General features: G+C 48.7%; 10 protein-coding genes across 10 annotated transcripts; 4 read left to right on the top strand and 6 right to left on the bottom strand.

The window, feature by feature from the left end:
• On the bottom strand, positions 1–2,934 carry BT62DRAFT_961109 (uncharacterized protein). The gene is made up of 7 exons (XM_043188583.1): positions 2,693–2,934; positions 2,601–2,640; positions 2,508–2,546; positions 2,380–2,452; positions 1,247–2,332; positions 883–1,191; positions 1–832 (listed from the first exon to the last, which is right to left on the bottom strand). Exons 2-7 carry the CDS (start codon positions 2,619–2,621, stop codon positions 219–221), a joined length of 2,142 nt encoding a protein of 713 aa, XP_043044833.1. The 5' UTR covers positions 2,622–2,640; positions 2,693–2,934; the 3' UTR covers positions 1–218.
• Positions 2,935–3,532: 598 nt separating this feature from the next.
• BT62DRAFT_417465 (uncharacterized protein) lies at positions 3,533–5,327 on the top strand. Its single transcript, XM_043180829.1, has 3 exons — positions 3,533–3,665; positions 3,740–4,515; positions 4,573–5,327. Exons 1-3 carry the CDS (start codon positions 3,630–3,632, stop codon positions 5,177–5,179), a joined length of 1,419 nt encoding a protein of 472 aa, XP_043044832.1. The 5' UTR covers positions 3,533–3,629; the 3' UTR covers positions 5,180–5,327.
• BT62DRAFT_1039163 (S-adenosyl-L-methionine-dependent methyltransferase) lies at positions 5,270–7,212 on the bottom strand (the record flags this gene model as incomplete). Its single annotated transcript, XM_043178403.1, has 6 exons — positions 5,270–5,645; positions 5,826–5,842; positions 5,869–5,986; positions 6,081–6,588; positions 6,642–6,839; positions 6,894–7,212. The coding sequence occupies 6 exons, from the start codon at positions 7,210–7,212 to the stop codon at positions 5,360–5,362; spliced, it is 1,446 nt and encodes a 481-aa protein (XP_043044831.1). The 3' UTR covers positions 5,270–5,359.
• Positions 7,213–7,394: 182 nt separating this feature from the next.
• Positions 7,395–7,985, top strand: BT62DRAFT_882506 (uncharacterized protein; the record flags this gene model as incomplete). The annotated part of the gene is made up of 3 exons (XM_043182707.1): positions 7,395–7,598; positions 7,649–7,717; positions 7,776–7,985. The coding sequence occupies 3 exons, from the start codon at positions 7,395–7,397 to the stop codon at positions 7,983–7,985; spliced, it is 483 nt and encodes a 160-aa protein (XP_043044830.1).
• A 2,173-nt stretch (positions 7,986–10,158) lies between these two features.
• BT62DRAFT_416776 (uncharacterized protein) lies at positions 10,159–13,319 on the top strand. The gene is made up of 8 exons (XM_043180828.1): positions 10,159–10,176; positions 10,238–10,955; positions 11,013–11,750; positions 11,801–11,846; positions 11,903–12,153; positions 12,218–12,361; positions 12,431–12,536; positions 12,598–13,319. The coding sequence occupies exons 2-8, from the start codon at positions 10,359–10,361 to the stop codon at positions 13,032–13,034; spliced, it is 2,319 nt and encodes a 772-aa protein (XP_043044829.1). The 5' UTR covers positions 10,159–10,176; positions 10,238–10,358; the 3' UTR covers positions 13,035–13,319.
• A 467-nt stretch (positions 13,320–13,786) lies between these two features.
• On the bottom strand, positions 13,787–16,053 carry BT62DRAFT_927003 (alpha-ketoglutarate-dependent sulfonate dioxygenase). The gene is made up of 12 exons (XM_043185162.1): positions 16,035–16,053; positions 15,899–15,980; positions 15,429–15,846; positions 15,186–15,376; positions 15,093–15,124; positions 14,919–15,035; positions 14,796–14,866; positions 14,681–14,744; positions 14,604–14,628; positions 14,350–14,546; positions 14,151–14,293; positions 13,787–14,094 (listed from the first exon to the last, which is right to left on the bottom strand). The coding sequence occupies exons 3-12, from the start codon at positions 15,558–15,560 to the stop codon at positions 13,879–13,881; spliced, it is 1,188 nt and encodes a 395-aa protein (XP_043044828.1). The 5' UTR covers positions 15,561–15,846; positions 15,899–15,980; positions 16,035–16,053; the 3' UTR covers positions 13,787–13,878.
• On the bottom strand, positions 15,948–17,135 carry BT62DRAFT_883035 (enoyl-CoA hydratase/isomerase; the record flags this gene model as incomplete). The annotated part of the gene is made up of 7 exons (XM_043182730.1): positions 15,948–15,980; positions 16,035–16,423; positions 16,483–16,588; positions 16,638–16,753; positions 16,796–16,820; positions 16,873–16,999; positions 17,047–17,135. The coding sequence occupies 7 exons, from the start codon at positions 17,133–17,135 to the stop codon at positions 15,948–15,950; spliced, it is 885 nt and encodes a 294-aa protein (XP_043044827.1).
• A 358-nt stretch (positions 17,136–17,493) lies between these two features.
• BT62DRAFT_927002 (uncharacterized protein) lies at positions 17,494–19,891 on the top strand. The gene is made up of 4 exons (XM_043185161.1): positions 17,494–17,822; positions 17,878–19,235; positions 19,298–19,538; positions 19,591–19,891. Exons 1-4 carry the CDS (start codon positions 17,517–17,519, stop codon positions 19,765–19,767), a joined length of 2,082 nt encoding a protein of 693 aa, XP_043044826.1. The 5' UTR covers positions 17,494–17,516; the 3' UTR covers positions 19,768–19,891.
• Positions 19,672–20,810, bottom strand: BT62DRAFT_927001 (cytochrome b5). Its single transcript, XM_043185160.1, has 4 exons — positions 20,355–20,810; positions 20,126–20,303; positions 19,919–20,075; positions 19,672–19,871 (listed from the first exon to the last, which is right to left on the bottom strand). The coding sequence occupies exons 1-3, from the start codon at positions 20,781–20,783 to the stop codon at positions 19,993–19,995; spliced, it is 690 nt and encodes a 229-aa protein (XP_043044825.1). The 5' UTR covers positions 20,784–20,810; the 3' UTR covers positions 19,672–19,871; positions 19,919–19,992.
• Positions 20,811–20,822: 12 nt separating this feature from the next.
• Positions 20,823–22,969, bottom strand: BT62DRAFT_927000 (general substrate transporter). Its single transcript, XM_043185159.1, has 7 exons — positions 22,759–22,969; positions 22,575–22,700; positions 22,221–22,516; positions 22,094–22,166; positions 21,654–22,027; positions 21,577–21,596; positions 20,823–21,526 (listed from the first exon to the last, which is right to left on the bottom strand). Exons 1-7 carry the CDS (start codon positions 22,857–22,859, stop codon positions 20,882–20,884), a joined length of 1,635 nt encoding a protein of 544 aa, XP_043044824.1. The 5' UTR covers positions 22,860–22,969; the 3' UTR covers positions 20,823–20,881.
• Between the last annotated feature and the right edge of the window lie 306 nt (positions 22,970–23,275).

Below are 23,275 nucleotides of genomic sequence, written 5' to 3'. Positions count from 1 at the left end.
CTTAGATTTGATATATTGTGCTTCTGTATTAATGACGAGTGATCTTATTCATGCCAAGGGAAAAAATGAGTTCTGTGAACTCGAGAAGGTGGTCCCCAATGAGAATTGAACGAATAAACGGGGAAACGCTATGTAGAAACCAAAGAAAATGTGCTATGTGAACGAAGATAAGTGAGCGGTGAATGCCAATGTCAAAGGTAGAAGAAATACAAGACGTGTTATGAATAATTCCCAAGCACTCGAAGCGTAATTTTACTACTCTTCACATAGGACATCACCCAGCGCCACTCATCAGGCGTGGATATCAGCTTCATATCCATATCGCAGATCGATGAAAGAGAGCTTGACCGGTTACGAATACCAGCCGAGGCGGACTCATCAGTCACGACGATGGCCAAAGCGAAGAAATCAGAGAGCCAGATATTTTCCTGCCTGATAAACTTGTCGCGTATACGATATCGAACATCGCTGAAAGGGACGTCACGAGTACCACGGAAGATAACAATGGACCCGTTATAAGCTGCTTTAACAGTGATTGGGGCAGTGGGTGATATCGGGGTATCAGTGGTCATATCTGAGAGTGCGCTTGCAGCGCTTGCCGATGTTACTGTGGAGAACATGGACGCTGTTGGAGAAGGGGGTAGTACGGGTCGCGCGGTCATGGGAACATCTAGTGTGGAGGTATTATCACAGTTATCGTCCGCTTCAGAAGGCATAATGAAATCTATAGATTCAAGTGACCTGGCACCTGAAGAATGATATCCAATTGTACCATGTGAGCGACTGCCGCCGTAGCTGCGAGAAATAAGAGAGTCAGGACGTTGGAAGGCATCTGATGATTGACGTGAGTATATAGCGCAATGATGTGGTTTGTGATCGTACCACGAAAGTAAGTGTCGAGCAGATCTCCTTCAGGATCCAACCACATGTCTCCCTCAGAGAGGGCTGAAGAAAGCTGGTTATAGCATGGATGCCTTCGGACGGTGGCACCAGAGATGGGGCGGGGTATTGTGGACCGAGGAATGATCGCGTCCGCAGAGCTATCGGTCATGAACGTAGCAAAGCTGGCGACGGATGATCTTGATCTTTGGGACGCGTCTTCGGGAGAGAACGGCATGGTTAAACCAATACCATCAATGATAGAGGCGCCGGACATCATCGTTTGCCATGATTCTCGGACAGCACGATTTCCTGGAGATATCATGCACAATTAGTCGACATTAATGAAAACTAGCAAGTATCGCACTTGGTTGCTCCTCATTTAAATTGAGCGCTTCCATGTCCTGAGTGAAATCCTTTGGAACCCCAATGACCTGCACACTGCGACGACTTTTTCGCTCCAAGGCTGACTGGTGTGCCGGAGAGAAAACAGTAGAGTTGCCTCGATAATTAGATTTACTAGAGATTTCTCGATCCTCAGGTAAGGCCTCCAGATATGGGGAGGCCTGGTCTGAGATTTGAGGATTATGACCAAACGATACAGACGTCTCCTCAGCGATAGAAGGAACGGAATGTAACGAGCCACCTGAACTTCTTGAAGACGTGGCCGTCAGCGTAGAGGACGAGTCCGATGATACTGAGCTTTCCCGCCGTCGCCTCTCGACAACGATTGGAGGGGACAAGGAAGAAACTGAGGTTCTACTGATGGAGGCACCATACTTGAAGTTCTGGATGGAAGCGTTAACGGAGGATGATGTAAATGACTTCCTCGAGACACTGTCCATAGACCGCCGAGAAGGCGTATCCACTGACGGCAATGACGCGTTCGAAAAGTAGTTCGAAAGAATGCTATCTGTCTTCGGCGACCGAGACTTTGAACGAGTTTGTTTCTCGATCTTCTGGGCAAGATCATAATCTCTGCGCCAAAGACCGAAGAAATCAGTGACGATGCGCTCACTTCTGAGGTCTAGCAACAGTATAGGTACGTCATCTCTGAAAAGTGCTTTAGCAAATGCCTGGATTTCGGCAAAGCGCTGGTCAATGGTGGCCTGGCTGGCCCGAAAGAGGGTGCCCTTCTTGGTCAATTTGGGTATTAGTTCATGGACATCTTGAGCAACCGAGTGGGGATCTGGACCTGGCGGTAAAGACTCCCAAGAGGACGCCATGTCCTGCTTATAGAAGCCGTCCTTCTTTACCCCTTTGCCAGCCAGAAGACGTTGACGTTTTGCCCTTGCTTGAAGACGGTACTGCTCTTCAACGATATCTTGAAACCAAAGCCAATCCTCCCACCGCCGCCAGATGTCATACTCGGAGTTGGACCCGTCAGACGAGATAGAGGAACGGTCACCGCGAGTAATCGGACAGATGCGCATTCCAAAGCTGTAGCTCCCACCTATATGCTATGAGCAGATGAGCAGTGAAAATGCATACCAACCAGACCTTGCTTCGTTGGCGTGAGCATTTCTACAGAAAATCGAGTAGGGGGTTGTCTATAGACTGCCCTCTTGTAGTTCTGGAACATTTAGGTCAAATTTCGCGGATAGAAATAGAGCGAAAGAGATATCTACATCGGTGGGGGATGGTCCGTGCTCACTTCCAACACCACCCTAGGGAATCTATCATCGGTACGGATCCAGAACCAAGGACAGACTATCGCTCACAAAATGATTTGCGTCAAGCATGTTTGCGGGATATTAATGTCTACAGGCAAAATGATTAACGGTCGAAGAAGTGGCGGCTTAACGATACTTGCATATGTCCTGATGAGTATTCCAGCTGATTACTGCAAGCAAACTGAAGGCTTATCGGTAGTGATAGGGCCCAAAGCGCCAAGTATCACGAAGGTATCCCAAGAGGACAGGAAAAGAGAGAAGGAAGAAGGAGGATTATTTCCTGCGAAAAACTGGACGCAACAAGGAGACGAGACAAAAGAGCGCGACCGGTCAATCCAGACATTTGGTACATTTTTCTTATTGTTAGTGACGGAGCGGGACATCCTGGCCTGTCTACCTGCCTAATTGGTCCGAACCGGTTCATATCGCTGATGACTCATCCGATCACTTCCCCTTCTTGGACTGTTCCATCGAGGTCCATGTGCAGGTTTTCACCTTTCACCACTCGTCCCAGGATCTTATCGATACGCTAGGAACTCCCGCGGTAAGCAATATATATCGTTTCCCATTATTTTTCGCACTTCCGAATAACTCTGTCTTTCGCTTTCCATAATTTCAACTCTTTAACAATAAGAAATGAGGCCCGAGGGTTCGGGGACAAGTACGTTGGTTAAAAAGCTTCGTATTTCTCCCTTAAGGTCACCCGGTGGCCATGTTTTTGACTGTAATGACCGCGCTAACAACTTTTCTCGATGTCGTGATTTAGGAAGCAGAACAAAAAGGCTTAACGCTGTCAGCTTTTATCTCAACTTCAAAGCAACGGTCCCCGAAATTGACCAATTGAACCTGTTATTAAAGCTCTCAGGCTGTATCTACTTTTAACTGATACCCATTATACCCCGATGTACTTTCTCCGTATCGCTCCGTTTCTGTTGCATGTACTGCCTGCCTACTTCCTCTGAACCAGTTCGACGCCGTGATCAGCTATGACGCAAAACTCACCAACTCGTGTTCTTCGCATTGATTTCCTAGGTAGGTCACAAAGGTCACGGTTTTCCTTTCTTTGCAGCCTTTCTCATGGCGTCTAGGATTCCCCTCCAAACCGTGCCCATGGTCAGTTTCCCAACGAATTTCTTTCTAAATCGTCTGAACACTTACTTGATTGTTTTTCTCTTTCATGTTTATAGGCTGAGAGGGAGATTTCCTTTGAGGATGATCAGGAATGGGAGGACGAGGACCCTGCTATCGCTGAAGAGAAGGTGCTTCCAACAAAAACGGAGGCTCCGGAGTCGCTTTCGCGGATCAGCAGACGATCTGCAGCGATGCGTAAGCAGAATGCAGCTTCCAGCGCTCCCCGCTTTAGTTCTCGAAAGAACCGTCACATCCTTGAGGAAAATCGAAGGCAACAACGCCGTCGATTGGCTGTTACCGCAGCTGAATACTTTGATGGTCCACTTTGGTTTGAAGGAATACTGGAAGGGATATCCTTTGCCTTTTGGTACACTTTAGACGTCGTCCACCAAGCTATCCGTTTCCTCAAAAGGCCCCTCTCTTTTCTCGTATTTCTATGGACGCTAACGTTCCTCTTCGGGAAGATATCCGGAGCCCTTCATGCCGCCCTTCAGCCGTTCTGCATCGTCCCTGGCATATCCCATTCAACACTTTGTGCTCCTCACCTGCCTCATACACATTGTCCTAAACAAGCCAATTTTTCGGCGCTCGTAGAGGTTCAAAGCGCCACCTTTGAGCAATTGTTGGATGTGTCCGTCGATGGATCAGCACTCTCTTTAGACCTTAGAAAAGCGGAGATGGCCACATCAAACCTCGCTACCCTCGTGCGTGTCAGCCAACTCAAGAGCCGAGAGCGACTCTCCGACGCGCTGTCGAACTTCATTGGAACAGCCAAAGCAACCGCTGTAGGGCTGCAAAGATTTAGTTCCCATGTGCAACACACCGTGGATCGGTGAGCTGGTTTGTGTTATACGTGTGTTCGTTCATGACCTGATTTACCTGCGCCCAGTATTGTTGCCGTCAATGACTACTCACTAAAGACTATCGAGGGAGCGCGCGCCAATGATGCACAATATTCTCTCCACAAACTCATTCCGTGGTCGTCTTCTTCTTCCTCAGATGACATAATCCTGAAGTCATTCGGTGAATCGATGGACACGCTGTCGCAAATGACAGAGAACCTCATTATCAAAGCTCAAGTGCAGCTGAAGAACCTTGAGGATCTAGAGGGGAATCTCATCGTCATCAACGACATCATTGCACGAGAGGATTCGGAAGTAACTGCCGGCAAGGAAGAGCTCCTCGCCGCATTGTGGACCTTCCTCGGTGGAAACAAACACGCGTTGAGAAAGCATGACCGTCAGCTCGCACTGCTCAACAACCTGGGTGAGTATCGACGGAAAGCCCTTCAACATGTCTACTCCGCACTGCATACGCTGCATGAAATGAGTGGAAACATTGAAACTCTCCGAGAGCATGTCGCTGAACCAGCACTATTGGGATCTTCCATCCCACCCGAGGTTCACATGAAGAGTATTAAAAGGGGTTTAGAGAGGTTGGAGGCGTCGAATCGTCAAGCGAGAGAACGGGAGATCGATGCTAGAAGAATGCTTTAGTTTCAAGGCCTGTCGTCAAATGTACAGAAGGTCTTTATTATAAGTGTGAATGCTCAAGTACTCAGGCTCTCGTGTTTCTATATATATTGTATTGTTGAGAATTGCTTTAATACTATTCATCGCTGTTGATTGGATAGGATATCTCGCTAGCTGAGAGCTCCATGGTGTCGACAAGCATGTTCAGAGTTGTGCTTTATCGCAGTAAGCGCCGCTTAGTATCCTCTTTGGCACATCGATCTCGGGATACTTATAGATCTTAAAGCAAAGTGACCGAGATCTTTGTCTGTCAGCCTGCCACATCGCGTACGCCTCGTAATCATTCGCCACTTCCAGTCTCCTGAACTGATGCGGTGACAGTGTCATCGTAATGTCCCCGTTTTGGCGGAACTTGTAGAGATCTTTGAGCAGTCTGCCAAATGCCAATGATGTAGATGCCTCATATTCAAGCGCCATAGCTGCCATCATGCTTCGCATGAATAAGCCATTGAACATTCCAAAGCAAAGCAAGCCAGAAGCTTGGATTGTGTCCCTTCTGGGTTTCACAAGTTAAGAGATTGTAAAATAGAGGAGTCCATGGCATGAAGCTTGCGCTCATGAAGGCACGGCCATGGTCACTGTTTCAGCTGAACATGCACAGAACCAATACCACTGAGAAGACATTATCTGAAGGAATATAAAGAATGGCTAACCAAGGTGAAGGAGTCGGTGAGGGTGTCTAAAAAGTCTGTCTGAAGAATGACGATGAAATTTAGTACAGAGTTGTCGGCTTTAAGAACAGAGAGCTGTAATTCAGGCAAAGTTTCGTGTCTGCAGTTATGTTCTTCATAAGTCAAAGCCTATCTACCTACAGCAGCACGGATAGTAAGCATACAAAAAACAAGACAGCAAGATATCTCAGAACAGTTCTCCTTGGCCTTCAACTAAACCTCCAAAATAGCATGTCAAAGCTTTCAGTTTTGACCCCATCCACTCTTCCTCCACCTCAATATGTTCCTTCGTCTGCGCACTGTCGTCCAAGAGCGCCCCGAGTTCTTCCACGTCGGTATTTCTTGGGAGATAGTAAGCCACATTGGGCGTAATCTGACGAGTAAGACGAAATAAGTCAGCACCATGGACTGGCTGGATTGACGCCAATGAATACGATGGGTATTCTGTTGGCTGATCCTGGGATGCGCCATCGACTTTGATTGGAGATGGTGTTCCTGCTAGATATGAGGGCCCGCCCCACGGGGGACTCAGGAACACGACATCGATGGTTCGATGGGCGGATCGTTCCCGAAAAGAAAGACACGAGTTTGCAAAGGAAAGATAGTCAGAAAGGATGAACTCGATGTTGTCTGCGACTCCGTAGATCTGCGCATTGTGCCGTGCCAAAGCCAGACGTGCGGGTGAGATATCCAGCGCTATTACTATCAGCATGATGTCAGTAGTATCAATCCAGGCCACAATCCAGGCCACGTACCTCTCTGGCAGATCTTTGCAAAGGCGATCGCATTTCCTCCTACGCCACAAAACGCGTCAAGGATGGTATCACATCGACACCGCTCGGCAATCTGGTCTGCAATGAGCTCCGGTGTTACACTATACCAGCCTTCCTCGTCCAACAGACACCCAGGAGGCGTCGAATAAAGGGAGAAAAAACGTGTACGTTGTGAGAAATCTGATTTGATTGCCCTTGTCAGTGATGAATAGAGGACAACGTAAAGACACGCACATTTTTTGAGGTGCTCTGGAACCTGGGAAGGATCTGTATAATGTTCGACGAGGCCCGTGGCATCGTACTTGTCAACCCAATGAGGACCAAAGTCATTTTGCTGGGACACTTTGGGAGTCACAATAGCAGGACCTTGGTTCGGTTTGTACTTTTTCGGCGGTGGTTCGGTGGTCTCGACCTCGACCTCTGCATCATTTGAGCTTCCTGAACAAGCTGGAGTCGGAAGGGCATTTACTTGGGTAGAGGACTGGTCGAAAGAAGCTTGAAGGAAACGGGAAAAGCCAGTGAAGGGAGCACTGCGTTTGCGCGTTTTGCCCATGGGACGGCAAAGACAGTCTCGGTTAGGTACTCGTAAAACCAGACTCTGGCTTAGGACAGAGGACAGGAGCACCTGAAATGCATGATGGCCGATATTCGGCATACTCTCTGTGCCGATTTCGGCACATTTTTACTCGGATGCAGCCTTGATGCAGAACCACAAGCACTGATTCCACTTGCAACATGTCCGAGATCCCGCAGACCGATGTATCCAGGCCGTCTGCTCTTCCAACGGCCAATCTCTTGCAGAGAGGAAGTCTACAAAGTCTTGTCGATCAAAATTCATCCGAATACCTCGATACCATTGAAGAAGAATGGAACAAAAAAGTGGATTTGGAGGTGGAAACCCTGGTCGATGGGATGGTCGACCTGGTCAGCCTCGCTTTGGTGCATATGTTGACTCTAATATGAAGGGGGCACATCTGATCTCTCTGTAGATAGGAGATAAGGACAAGTTCCGAATGGCCCAGGAAGCCTTTCAAGCGCAGTCTCGAGCAGAATCCATGGTACGCCCATTCATCGCATGATGCTCCTCCTTCTGGTTTTTCATGCACGAGGGCGCAGGTTCGAGCGGCGAATTCATTGCTTTCTATAACCCATTCCATGAAGCTACTGCTTCTTCTATCTGATGAATCCCAGATTTCGCAGCGACGAGATGCCGAACTCAAAGCTGTCCAAAAGGAAAAGTCCGAAGCGAGGCAGAAAGTAGCCGCGCTGCTTGATGAATTGTTGACAAGTTCACAGGCATGCTCCGAGGATGGTATGAATTCTTAATGTCCTTGTGTGAGTGCTTCAGTGTTCCATCTAGCATCATCAGACCCATGCCGTACGCAGAGAGATCCCCGTTGTCTGGATAGCGAGACGTAGCCGGCGCAGTTTGTTAGCTGCATCTCCCGCCATGAAGGTACCGATTCGAACGTTTCGTATATCTATTAGACTCTTTTTGAGTCGCGATCGACTGGAATCGATGCGTCAGATGGATCTTTTCTGCGGGATCGAAATACGGCGATCGTGTGATCTCGCACGGGTAGGTGCCATCGCGTGGCAAACCAGGGCGTCGCCGGATATTTCGAAGCGACTCCCATTCCCGCGAACGTTTAGCATAGAAGAGTGCTCGGTTTGGATGTTGGATGATTTCATCTCGATCTCTGGAAGATCTCCGGGTTGGGTTGGGTATGTTCTGTGACCAATGTTCACCCAATCACAGTACAAGTCCCGCTACGTTCTTACGCAGTGCTGCGAAACACCATTCACTATGCTAAAAGTCCAGCCAGCAAGGCTGAAACCACATGTTTCCGAGGATGTCATGGGGGGGTGGGGGGGTGATATAGCAGCTTCTGTCGGACAGAGACGGCTGTCCTTCTGGCAGAAACCTTCGACGAGCTCCGATTATCCTGGTGTCTTCATCCCCGCCAGGCTTCTCGTCGTAGTAGCTGATGCCGGATAAGAGCATTCACAGCAAGTTCCATGCATGACAGGAAGCAGCCAGGCCTGAGAACAATACTTTTAAATGCCTGTGCCTGTCTTTTTATCCATCCAGTCGAATACGCATATCATGCGTGTCATTCATTCAGCATGTCTCGAACATCCGTGTTTGCTCCGCAGGGTTCAGGGATTTCCCCCCGGGTAGAAACAGAGTTCGTACTGGTACGCGAGTGCAGGCGTGCCAGATTCCAGGACGAAGGCGGATGGGCCGCGGACGATAAGAGTCCTATACATGTTGAAAGTCTATCCACATTTATATAAGGCGTACTGCTGAGATGCGTTGGGATCGGCTCGGAGCCGCTACAGAGTTATTAGGCCCTTCCGGATTGTCAAGATTTCCGGATAATGCCAGGACAGCCTGTACGCAAACGTATGTTTTCGGTCTTGCTGTCAAGTGAAGGTACTCCATGAGATGAAATTGAACCCCTGTGGAGCACGAATCTTTTACAGGAATGAAATTGCCTGAAAGTATTGCTCCCGTTCAGACGGAAACGGCATCTATGCCGACATACACAAATTCATAACAGGCTGACGCCCATAGGCATAGATGCAAACCAACTTCAAGATCGTATAGTACCATAGGGTGCAGCTGATACAGTACCAGTGCCACAAGGCCTGGACCTCGTGGCGTCGGGGACAAGGAGAAAACGAGCAGATAGCAGTAGAACGGCATGTTGTAAGAGGTAGTCCCAGTCGAGCAAATGGAGTAAGAGCACCACAGCGAGATTCGGCAATTTCCACGACGTTTGTTCCCATCTGCCCTAATGTGATCTTGCTCAGGGCCCTTGAAATTACTGGATCTGATCAGGTACTACACGTGAGGGAAAAATGCAGAAAGCGTAACGACACTTTGAGGCAGGTCCTAGAGGGACTGGAGCACACACGGAGAGCATCTCAAAGGTGGAGTAGCCGCAGAAGGGCAGGAGAAGGGGACACCGATTTGCCTTTCGCATCTGAGAATAAAAAGTCACCAACTCGTCACGTAAGGGTTGATTAATCGATCTAGATAGGACAGAAGTGGATCAGAGATTGCGTGTATTGGCGTTTCAGCCTCTCTAAAGCGTGAAAAGAGGGCGAGCACGGATATCATATGGAATAAAACACTGATACAGCACTAGCCAGCTCGTACAATGGCTGATATATAACGACCAAGCAGTGTTTCCAGTAAATTTGAGGCCCAATAAATTTATCTACAAAATAACAAAAAAATAACGACATTTTAAACTCCGCCAAAGCGAGATCTGACGGGCTGGGGTGATTTGGTCCAAGGCGCATATCCGTCCGCTCAATTGTTCGCAACTCTCCTTGGTCTTCCATCACCATCGACACCAGCGCCCTCTCTTTCCCCTTGCCGACACTGGTCTCTTGCCAACTGTAGTGCCTGCTGCCTCGTTTGCTGGCTGTCCTGTTCGTCGCCGACGTGTTCGTCTCCTTTGCTATTCGCCAACAGAAGGAATAGGTGCCCTTGTGTGGAATTCAGGTTCTTATTCCCTCTTTTCCCGGCGAAAATTGCACGTCCGTTGACTTGTTCTTATTTCAAGATCCGCCGTCATCGGGAGATACATATATCCAGATTCGAAAACTGCATCGAAAGCACTCCATCACGGCTGCATCTCCTGATCTCACTTTCTTTTCATACAGCCGATCCTTGGTAGCCCGCCCATGGCTGCTGCTCATCATGCAGCCCAGGACTCGAGATACTCGCTTCCTCCCCCGCCCAATCCGTACAATAACAGGCGCTTGCCCTCACTAAAAGACCTCAATTTCTCCTATCATTTGCCTCCATTGGACCAGGACGGTCCTTCTTCTGGACATGTATCAGTAGCTGTCGATCCTTGTGCCCAGTTGCAGGACCATTCTGTGCGCCAGGACCATCAAGTGCGCCAGGACCTTCGCCAAGACCCATCTCTTCGTCATGTTGAACAGTGGCGACGCGCAAATACGCATAGTTCCATCTCGCCCGCGTCGACTCACCATCCAGAGCCTCAGCAGCAGCATACCCCACCTTTGTCTGCAGGCCACGAACAACCTGTACATAAAATCATTGATTATTCACACCCTCCTCCAAGACATGATCATTATGTCGCTCCTGGGATGCCCCTTTCTGGGCAAATGGCTCAGGCGCCAGCACCCATGGCCAGCAGTAGTGGAACCGTGCGCGGCGGTGACGATTTGTCCCATGTGCATGGCCACCACAAACGAGCTCGTACAAGTAGCTCCTCTTCTGTCGATGTGCCCCGCGATGCACGACCGCCTCCTGTAAGTCATCTACCGTGTTTGTAGTGCCTGTTATTTGACCGCTCGTCGCATGAATAGATGTCGTATTCTCCTGCTCATTATGCTCACACGCCGTACATGCATCCTCATCAGGCTCACCAGCCGCATCAACAGCCGCCGCACCAGCCGCCGCCTCACCCGTCGCATCAGCAACATCAGCAGCATCCGGCAAGCCCCTACCATTCTATGCCTCCCGGCCCGCCAGTACATCCTAGTCCCTCTTCTCATACCCACAGTATGCATCATCATAGTCCGGTGCAACCTCATCCTGGATACGCGTCCTATCAGCAGCCATACATGCCGCCTTCCCAGCCGCGGCCTCCGGAAGTTCATGCTCAACATCCTCACCACATGAATCCGGCATACCAATCACCTGTCCATCCTCCACCGCCGCCACCTCAGGACCATTGGGAACAACAGCATTCTCAGCCGCATGCTCACCATCCACCTGCGCCTTCTCATCTTATGCATCAACATCACCATCAGCAACCTATACCTACCCCTGCACCCGTACCCGCGCCTGCCCCAGCGCCTGGCCCCGCAGCCATACCTGCCCCAGCACCTCAGCCGCCAGTACAGCAGCATCCCCATCAGAACATACATCAGCAACCTCAGCCCCAGGCAATGCATGTTCCGGCACCACGTCCGCCTGTCCAGCAGCCCCAACCACAACCTTCTTTTACCAGAACAACGGCTCTGATTCCTACTGATGTTGATACGCGAACTGCTTCTTATCCTCCGAATGGCGCCTCTGCTCGCGACAGCCTAGTTAATGAGGTAAGAGATGTGTCTCCATAACTTTCGCATCATTTCACCCCTTGAAATAGATCGTCAAGCATTGTTCGATTTTATATTCATTTGCCAGCCGTTATGGTGCGTCTCTAGGAATAATCCTGGCCATCTAGCAAATTCAAACATTTCAAATGTAGCACAAATGCAAGCCAGCATTCCTCATTCTCAACCCTCTCCTGCGGAGCTGGCTGATATGCAACACCGAGCCAACTACGTTGTCCGTCTTTTGGAAGATCTTCGGCGACAGATGCAACCCGACGGCGAGCGTGTCAGAACTGACAGCCCGGTGACTGTCAGGTCTCCCGATGATCATCGGCAACCTAAGCGTCCATGGGAAGATATGTCTCATGACGGTGCTGCGGGCGAAACCGAAGGACCGTACCCTGAGGTGCGTACTGGTTTCTTGAGTGTCGGCGTTAAAGATGTTTACGCCACGACCCTGATCTCAATAGGAATATGCTTCACCTGATCCTGCACCTAAACCACCGTCTGCGGCTGAACTTGACATGGAGCTAATACGTAGCAAACGTGCGACAAGTACTGCCGGAGGCGGTGGTTCAATTGGTCAGACAAAGAATAAATACAGGAAGCGAAGCGTGAGTATATATTTTCTGTCTTTGCTACCGTTTGAGGTTGACTCGTCTTCCGATGCTTGGTCTGGGCAGCGGGCCACACCTCCAGGGAAATGCCACTCCTGTAATATAAGGGAGACGCCAGAATGGCGTAGAGGGCCTGACGGGGCGAGGACCCTATGCAATGCATGTGGCCTCCGTACGTATTCATACCTATGTTCTTTTTTTACTCGGTCGTTGATCTATATACGGGATTTCAGACTATGCGAAGCTAATGCGGAAGCAAGATAAACAGCACAACGGCGGCGAACCACCCCGTATCGATATGGATACACTTCGTGCTTCTGCACGGGCAGCGGAGCAGGACAAATCGCATTCTCGGTCGGCCAAACATCAAGCGCGGCGAAAAACCGAGCCGGAATCACCTATCGAGAGACCTTCGACGTCTCAACAGGCTCAACATCACCAAAGTTCCTTCCAGCTTGTGCCCGTGGCGCCCGCGCAGGAGCAGTCTCCTATTTCTGATGCCAGTCGTCTATCATCACAGCCGAGTATTCACCCTCCTCCTTCTACCTCGACGACCTCGATGGCTGCTCCTCCCCCCCCTTGGGCGACAAATAACCGCTCATACTCGTCGGAACAGATGCAATCCCAATCTTTTGTGAGAACAGCGCACTCCCACCCCCCTACGCGTTAGGTATTTTGTCGATTTATCATTTATAACTCCCAAACGCCTCCTTTCCTGTTTTCCTATGTCAGTTGAACGCCCTACATTGCGCATCGAGCTCGTTAACTTCACCTCAGCTACTATCACTTTCAGTCTCTGCATCGTTGTTCCATTGGGTCCTGTGCATAATCTATTGTGTTACTGGGGGGGGGGGCATTTTGGTGAGGTGGGATGAGGTGGGGGACTTTCTGACATCTTCACATTTTTACGAGATCTTATTAATGCTTTTAGTGTTAGCATAGCGTCCCTTTGTCCGCTGTCCATTGAACACTTGTAATGTGTAGTAAGTACATAGTATCTTCATATGCATATTATTTTTATCTTGGGGATGCTAACTTTGCAAGAGGGAGGTTGGATCTAACGCGGATCTAATATGGATTACTCCAAATATGAATATAGCATCAAGATAACCTGGGCGCCACCGTTAAATAGGTAGATCTAGTCCTGAATCGGTCGTTGGATAGAGGCTGGAGCCCTCCCCGTGGGGGTTGCGAGGCCCATTTGGAAGATCCGACAACATTGTTAAAAGAGTATTAGTGGCTATCGATTTGTAGTATTCAAACGTGAAACCGCGCATTCGACGGTGTGTCTCAAGGTTAGGTTAGACAGCAGACCATAATTTATGATCAAGAGGATCCGAGTCTTCCACTCACCATTAATCATGTTTTCTCGGACCGAAGCACCGAACGACAATGATCGATCTGATGCTCGTATGCAATCGGATCAGATGCAAGATAGATCTACCTTTTCCTTCAAACGACATTTCCTATGGAAGTATTTACAAGATGCAACATGTGAACTCTTCAGCATTACATTAATCGTTGTAGCCTCGTGGTCTGCCGACAGTTTTGGCAAGACCATCGACCTTCAACCCCTTCTGTTTCCAAATCTCAACCTGTCGGTCTTTCGCGACTTTTCCCGTCGTTCTTTCATATTCTTCCACTGACATTGGCTTCTCTCCATGCGGAGTAGCCCTTAAAGCGTGCCTCGTTTCGGGCCAGAAGTCAAACGTCGCAGAATGGGTTACAACCTGATCGAATGGTGAGCTCTTGAATGATCAAGCTGAATTGATAATCTTCCACCCACCCTGTTATCCCAGAAAACGATAGATTCCGGTTCCCACTTGATTCTTACTTGATGATCGGGGTTGTCGCTGATTTGGTGGAAGAGGAACGCCAGAATAGCATCGGATTCCGCCTTGGAAACGCCCACAATGCGTCTGGTGAAACCTGTGGAACAACCATTTAATTGACGTGCGTTACAGCAAGCATGAGATAAGGTTTACCGGGATTGACGTAGACGCTCTTCCACCCTGTCGCCGGATGCACTCGAACAATGGGGTGAACGCTTTCGATTTCCTTCCGGCGCACGGGTAGTCCTGCAGCGCGCGCACCCTCCGCTTGCGCAACGCCGCTATGAACGGCGTCCAACCCTTCCAAATATCTCTGGAACCCGGGGGAGAGCGAAGAGTACAACGCGTAGCTTAACGTCAATTTAGGTGAGTACAAAGGCATGTCTATTGGGTTGTTCACCACTGACCCAGATGAGAACAGAGTATCCCCGCCTGGCGAACAAGTAAACAACATTGATAAGGACAAAAGCGCCGAACTCCATACCAAACTCGGGACCAGTGATGACCTTGAGTGACGTTGTACTGGGCGGTTGGACCTCGTAGCTGACCTATCGTAAATGTGATATGGCACATGCAGGACGGAGACTGGATATACTGACATCTGAATGCCATAATTCCAACTTAGAAAACGCAGACGGATCAGGCCGGCGGGATGAGTCGTTATACACCACTATTGAAGTACGTTTGACTAAACCTCATATAAAAAGGAGAAGTATTCTCACCATGAACTTCTTCCAACCCGTTCTTGGGAATGGGGGTTGTGGCATGCTTGTGGAGAGGTCCATAATAGCGAGCAATATCCAGCTGGCCGTAGATGTCGATGTCTTGATCACGAAAGACTATCAAGTTCCAAGGACATCACTATCATTGATCATACCCTCATTCACTTTACGTACCTACGATACCCCTTTCGCCTACCAGTAGGGCCCTGTTTGAAAAGAAATGAATTGAGGCATTGTTCACCGTTCAAAATTCTGCCAGCAACTTACAGTTCATCCTTCTGCGCATCCGATAACTGGCGAAGATCAACTCCGAGAACTTCGGTTCCGATGGCTGGTGTGAGATGCTTGACTTTGTGTGCAGCGCCTAGTAAGGCTCTCTTTTCGGGATCTGCCAATTTCCCACGTTCCATGACTTCGCATTCAGACAGTGGTTCCCAGGAAACATCCGGGAAGTAAGGCTACAAGGTATATAGTCAGTTCTCTTTGTGAATTGGGCTTGGAATGTGGCACCTTGAATTGCGCGAACTTGTAAGAAGTATTGCCGTCGTCGCTGATAGCAGGAGAGTAGAAGGGGTTGAAGAGCTTTTCTTCGCTCGCGGCTGATTTGCGAGGAGTGACGTCGGTAATAGCGACTGGAGCCATTGCAACTGCTGCTAAGGGGAAAGGACTTTCTTCGCGGAGATCGTCTTATATGCAGTATTACTGTCAGAAATGTCGTGCTTGTTAGAAAACCGTTACGTCAGAGGAAACGCGTATTGCGCAACCTGTCATATGACTGGCGTGTAAGTTCACTCCAAGCTGTAATCTATGGGCTATAAGTGGAAGAAAAATTGACAGTGTTTCTAATGGGTTCAACTTGAAGCTTGAAGGTACAGCTTGGCTTTTGGAATAAAGGAATGAATATGTGCCATTGACCTGGCGTTCACTGGTAACTATTAGTAATTCAGAAGTTGGATGATGACTGCGATGGCAGTTTGAGGCGTACAACATAGCTATATGTAATAGATACCAGGACGTCCCTGATATCGCTCAGAGCCTAGATTTGACGTCGACAACGGTCCACTATCCATCATCCTTAGTAACGACTGGGAAAGTGCAAGCGTGATCCGAACTCACCCACGGATACCACTCCGACGTATTGTTGGATACAGTGTCCGTCAAATTCGGACGCCGTCGTTCAAAGAAAGCTCGAGTAAGCTCCTCTGCATCCCGACTCTTTGAGGTCTCTGCAAGTGCCCTTGACTCGAGCAGATGAGTTTCTTCGATCGACTTTCCCGGATGATGAAGCAATCCTTTCGTGTACGCGATGGACACTTGGGATGTATTGGCGGCTAGTTCCTTGGCAAAAATCAAGCTTGCGGGGAAAACCTCTTCTCTGGTGGGTAACACGTCATGATAGAGTCCTTGCATATAGGGAGAATCCGGCTGGACCGTGGCTCCAGTGAGCAGCAAGGCCTTGGCACGGGAGAGCCCTATGAGGCGGGGAAGAAGAAGGGAAGCTAAGCCTATGATGACGCAAGGATAAGTTAAGTATGCTTTTATGCAAACAGGGTTTCTAGCTTACTTTCTAGAACAACACCTCTTCTGACGAAAGGAAGTGTGATCTTAGCTCCGGACCAGACGAAACGGAAATCAAAAGGAAGCTGTAGAGCGGTAACGCCAGCTCCAGCCTACACGAATTCTGAGAAGATCTGAAGACAGATAGGAAGGCTTGCCTACAGCATGTCCATTCACTGCTGAAATTGTTATTTTGCGGCAATTGTAGATCGCCATAGCAACTCTGCCACCGGAATCCCGGTGGTCTGTGGCAGATTGAATATTATGCAAAGTAGGTGCTCAAGATAACGCGCCTGACGGCTTTTCATCGCGAGAAAGACCCTTCCAACCGTCTGATAGATCGGCCTGAAAGCCTGCAGTGATTCACACGGGGTTCTGAAAAAGAGACGAAACATACGCCTGCACAGAAGGCCGGAGCGGTGGGGTCTGCCGTCAGGATGACTACCCGAATGTTATCGTCCTTGTCGACGAGCTCGAAGATGCGAATGAGCTCATTCACCAAGCCTCGACTGAAGCTATTTCGCCTATACGGAATGCAGGTAAATAAAGCAAAGATGGCAAAAGGACTCACTCTGCGGCCCTGTTAATTGTAACCACAGCAACAGAGTCGGCCTCCAATCTGACCAGTATCTCGTTGAATGCAAGGGCGCTGTAATCCATGGTGGTAACTGCGAAAAGAGCTTTTCTTAATCTGACAAGTTCTGTTTTATTATATACTTGCGAAACTGGTTCGTGTCCCTTACGGATAACCGGTATTATTATTAACCGGAGCATAACCGATATTATTGCATGTGACTCGTAAGCGCCGTCGGCGACGGCCCGGCGTTCATGCGTGACCTTTTCATTTTGTCAGTACAACAACTGTGCAACAAACCTTTGACGAGTTTGTATGAATGAAATTTAGTGAAAGTTATTCATATAAACTTTCAATTGAAATCCCTTGCTTTTCAATACCAAATAGAAAAACAAATTATCGGAGAAAACATTGTGAACACTGTTTACATAACACGTGTTCAACCAACATTCTGAATGCTGTTTCCAATGACCCTACAGAGCCGTATCGATACTGCAGGGCAGCAAAAGAAACTTTGGTCGTCGCCACCAGAGCAGATACCTCTGGGCCATGGACACCACATTCAGCCCAGTGCAAACAGCCTTGCGAGGCGTCTACGAGCGTCCGAAGACAGAGATTCCGACGATTCTCTTGTACACCGTATATCCCCATGCCACTCCAACCTCCTTTCTCGCATTCAAGGTCACGAAATGTACGGAAACGGCGACACCAACACGGAACGTGAAGATGAAAGGGCGCTTATCTCAGATTTCATGACGGTCCAGTCGCCTTTTGTGCGTTTTTTTTTCTTGTTTTCATACCTTTATTTGACGACATACCGTGAATCAGGCCAGCGAAAATGCCACAAAAACCTTGCGCCGTTCTGCTCACTTTTCTCGCTCTGCTACTCCCACCGCCAATCCGGGCTCAACACTGGCTCAAATGTTCCCAGATCCATCCACCTCGAAATACATCTCCTCCGCCGCCATTCAACGGAAGAGCATACTATATGAAGACTCTGCAACTCCTTCCAGTGGTTCACCGCAAATACGTGCCGATGTTGCACGCACGACACTGATATCTGCCATATCACAAAATGCCAAGCTCAGAAGAGGGCCTACGACGATGGATATGAGTTGTTTAGGGGGGAAAGTAAATGCTGTTGTCACAAATGAAGCCAACGAGCTGTTTCTCGACACTATCCAAAGAGCGAAAACAGAACTACGCGAAAAACAAGCAGTCACGTCGGACGATGAGTCGCCCGCATCGACATTTCTGAAGGGTTTATCACCCTCTTTGATCAAAGAAACAAAGACATGGTCTCAGTCCCTTGTTTCATCGGTTCATACAACAGCGGAGCCAGAAAAACCAAAAATCCTCCCGGCTGCCCCCAGAGTCATGCTTAGCCCTGGTATTCGCCTTGTCGAATCTATGCTGCAGGCAGGTTCTGACTTGACTTTGCCCCAACCAGACGAAGAACTTGAACCAGACAGCATAATGCATGCCACGCGTATGCCGCGTCCATCATCGTCCTATCATCGGAACAATATGCCCTCTCATACTGTCCGTTCTGACAGCAGAACGAATCGTAGCTTTCATAATGATGCTTCCGCGTCCAGACATCACCGGTATACGTCCGAGCTCAAAACTCGCTCATCTCGTCATTCAAAATCACCTCTTCGCTCCTTCTCTCCGGTAAACCGCAAACCCAGTCATTACGATGCTCGTAGTCCTAGTCCCGATACCCATCAATCCCGTACACCCCGCATCTTCTCTAACCAAAGATCTAGTCATGACCAGAGCCGCAGTCCACACCGGGGGCGTCCAGAAAAGAGATCTCATCGAGATTATTCTGACCCGTCTCCTCGGAGAGATAATTACAGCGCCCAAAATCGTAGCACATCATCTAAGTGCCAGTCAAGATATGATCGAAGACGCCAATATCCCGACAGCTCTCGGCGTCTAAACCGCGAATCATTATCGCCAGCACGAGGAGACCCATCTAAACGTGATTCCCAATGGACAACAGAAGCGAAAACCGAACACCACACGGTATATGATGAACCGGAACCCATGCACAATCTCCACAGTGTTTCCGATGTCCCGGGTGTGTGGGCTTTCCAACTCTCTCGCGACAGTCCAGACATTTTGGAATATTCCTTCAGCGTCGGCGAGGAAATTGCCGCAAAATGGAACCTTACAAGAGAGTGCGTCTTTCCATCTGTTCATTGTTCAGAAGCTCATCTTGATCAATACTTCAATGACACAGGAACAACTGGGTTGTCACGGAAGAAAAAACAAGAGATGAATTGTTCTTGCACCTTATATGTCTCCCTACTGCACTTGCTGTCCCGACACTCGATTCTCTCTTAATAGAATCATCACAAGAACCAAAAGCTGTTGCAAGTGCTCTTTGGAACATGCAGACAGAATGGCCAGAGCAGGGATCACTTATCATTGAAATAAATCCTGGAAAAACAACAGGAAGAGTCCTTTTCCCTGGTGATCTCGTTAGTGATCCTGTCATGACTTTGAAATATTTCTGACATTAAGCCTTGTCAGAGTAACATACACAATCCTTTGGAAATTACTCACGCAATCCAGAAAGGTATTAATACAATTCGTTTTGTTCAGCTAACTGGTATGCAAAAGTCCTTCTTCCTTCTTGCCTCTCAACGAGATATTCCTACGCTTGACTTGACAGTACTGGATGAGATTTTGCAATTTCGGACGCCATGACTTACCCATTGTTCGTGTCGCATTATTTATTATTATTGCTGTTGATTTTGCTTTATTACGTGTATATCAGAGTACCTAGTTGTAGTCTGTAGCTATAGTTGAATCTTAATTCCTTTAACAAGCAGCATAAAAAAAAAGAAGGTGCGCATACCTCTATTCTGGTAGATCTAAAGAGTAGAAAATATCGTTGTGATTAGACAGGCGTGCAGCAACAGAACACTGCCTTTAGGAGGTAGGCTCGGGGATGAGGAAACCAATCATACACGCGTCGAGCATGAAGTCTACGTTGACCCATGCATGAGTTAGCCCTAGATATGACACATAAGACGAGTGACTGCGAACGGCAGGAAAAACGAACCGAAAAGCTTTGTTCCATCTCGTCCAGCAACACGCATAAGTTCTTTCTCCCCTCCCGGGTGAAACGCAAGATACGGCGTGATATTGTACACCTTTCCATTAAACACAGACCAAGCATCATCTCGAGTGTTGTGTTGTTTCAATACAGATGGCGGTATTCGCAAAAGAGTATCTACGCCCTACATAGCTGTGTCAGTTGTACTGTACGTCAATGCTGTTGGACGACCTACTCTTAGGTCCTGGCCGGAAGACTTGAGCTTCGCCCAATCAAGTGGACTATGTCCAGGAGCTAAAGCCACTTTTTCTCTCTTCATGGACGATTGCACAGGCGGCTTGGTCGTAGTAGGAGGAACAGCAAGGGAGCTAGACGCTCTCGCAACGCCAGGGGTCCGGACAGCTAGCTGAGGTAGAGGCGGTGGCGGCATTAGCGCAGTATCAGAAAGGATTTTCGGGATGATAGACGTATGGGCTCTTTGGGCACTATCTAGGCTAGGAAACGCTGGCGGGACATCTAGATCTCTCTCGGTCTCAGTGACATCGCCGTCATCGTCGTCGTCATCAGAAAGCGGAGCAAAAACTGTGCGAATCTCTGGGGTGGGTAAGGATGAAAGAGCAGGAGCTGGCTGGGGCGTAAGCCAGCTACGAAGGTAAGCCGCCATTCTGGGAGTCACATCTAGAGCTCCGAATTCGAAATTCATTCCTTGTTTACCATTGCGGGCGGACTTCAATATATGACATAAGTTGCGGTCTAGCTACATTAGATGCGAGGCTCCACAGTTATCTCCTCTTCAGGGGATTTTCGAATGGCTTCACTATCGTCAATATACAATGAACGGCGAGCGTCCTGGGCAACACGTTCCTCCAAAGGGACCGCTCTCTTCCCTTGGAGGAAAATGGTACCTCCGGGAGCATCCTGCAATGCCCGAAGGATAACATCTTTTTCAAACAGGTACTTTATGTCTTCCAGGGCATATCCAGACGTTTCCGGAAGGAACGCATATGCCCATATCGTCATGATAACGCAGCAGAGACCAAAAAGAAGGAAGGTGCCGTAGGTAATCTCATTTAGCATAATAGGTGTGAGTTTTGAGATCGTAAAAGAAAAGAGCCAGTTGACGCCGATGGCGAGAGACAGTGCAACGGTGCGAAGGTGATTAGGGGCAACTTCCCCAGCAACTACCCATGGAAGAGGCCCAAAGCCGACACAGTAGGCCACAGCGTAGAGGTACACAGCGACGATGGAGACGTAGCTCGCGGGAACCACAGCCCCAGAGGTGTGAATGGCGCTGTACCCACCGATCCAGAGCATCGTTGCGGCTTGCCCTATTCCGCCGATTATTAAGCATCTCTTTCTCCCTATGCCTTCAACGGCGAAGACCAGTACGGTAGCGACCGCGACAACCTAACATGAACCGTCAAATGTAGGTACCAACGGGTATATCAGGGACAAACCTTCACGACGCCGTAGATGCCTGGCGAAAGCGGTCTGAGTGTCCATTCCCAACTACTAGTGCATGCATTACTCGTACCTGTAGCAAAAAGGCCAGAGGTGGTGCCCGATATTCCAAGACTTGCAAATATCTGAGGGCTGAAGTAATTGATGGCATTTGTACCTGTCCATTGCTGGAAGAACATGACCAAAGAAGGAATAAAGCAACGCAAGGCCGTGGACCGCGACTCCCCCATTAGCAGAAACTGACTTTGCAAAGGCAGCTTCTGTTTACCCTCGAAATCGCTCTTGATCTCGTCCAGCGTTTCTTGAACCGATTCATCCTCAACCGATTTTCTTGCAACAAAGGCGAGCGTTCGGGCAGCACGGTCATACTGTCGGTGCTCGACTAGCCATCGCGGTGATTCCGGTTGGAACAAGATGGCTATGGTGAAAAGGACTCCAGGAACCATCCTATGAAGAAACAAACATATACTTAAAAGGACACGCGTCTTGGAGTGAGTGCAAATATAGACTTACTGCACGATGAAAGGCACGCGCCATTGTATCTCTCCACGAGGTATATCCTTCGATGCGCTATAGTTGACCCAGACTGAAACGTGATAGTAAGGACGTGGTACTAACACCAGCCGGTCTAACCACTTACAGCTAAGCATGATCCCAATATTGTTCGCAAGTTGGATCATTCCCGTACATCTTCCCCGAATAGCTCCTGGAGTGCATTCTGAAATATATGCCGGAACGAGGGCCGAAACCATTCCAACACCTACGCCACCCACAAATCGGCTGCAGTACAGGACACGGAGACCAACTTTCTGAGAACTTCCGAGTCCAACGATGGATTGGATCAAGCTGCCAATGAGATATATAATTCCGGATGCAATCAGACAAGGCTTGCGTCCAAAGCGGCCAGAGAAGTAGCCCATGGCGAGCGCTCCGAAGCTACGACGTCGACATGTATTAGCTGAAGGCTGATGAATTTATGTGCTTGACGACTGACAAACATCCACCCTGTAATACAGATACGATGTTACCACTCAGGTCAGCTTTGACGGATGCAGATGCTTTGTCTAAGCCGAAATATTCTTGGAAGGACGCAAGAGACAGAACACCGCCAATGAGACCGCTGCACTCAAAGTCAGACTAAGACTTAGATAGTGTAATGTGATGTCCTGAAACCCTACATGTCCCATCCGTAGAAAACGCTTCCCATCGCTGCCGAGAAAGCCAATACATAGGCGTTACGATACTGGGAAACCAGCGCAAGTTCGTCTTTCAAAGCCATTTCAGAGAGACGACTAATGACGGAAAGATCACGAGAAAAGAGGCAGAGGGCGACAAGTTAAGCATTTCTTATGCGATAGAGTGGTCTTATCATCATATCTTAGCTTCTTCATCATGTGGGACAGAAAAATGCATGAAATGGAGACAGGAACTTGTAAAAGGTAGAAACCGGCCCGGAGAACGACCACGGTATCTCCCGCTCAATGTTAACATCAAGGGAGAAATCGAATTGTTTGCATCGATTAGGATACAGTACAGCTATATAGAAAGCGTCGAGCATTGACAGACAAACCGGAGACCTTCATGGATGAGTTATGTAGGCGAAAGTCGGAGAATGAAAGTAGATAATAAGTCAAGACAACGACGAAACGACTCGAACAGCTTGGAATAAATATTATTATTACAAAGAAGAAAGAG

The sequence above is a fragment of the Guyanagaster necrorhizus genome (genome assembly GCF_019112545.1).
Source record: "Guyanagaster necrorhizus MCA 3950 unplaced genomic scaffold BT62scaffold_3, whole genome shotgun sequence".
Lineage (NCBI taxonomy): Eukaryota > Fungi > Basidiomycota > Agaricomycetes > Agaricales > Physalacriaceae > Guyanagaster > Guyanagaster necrorhizus.
The sequence above is the reverse complement of the archived record's forward strand: the minus strand, read 5'-3'. Positions and strand labels throughout refer to the sequence as shown.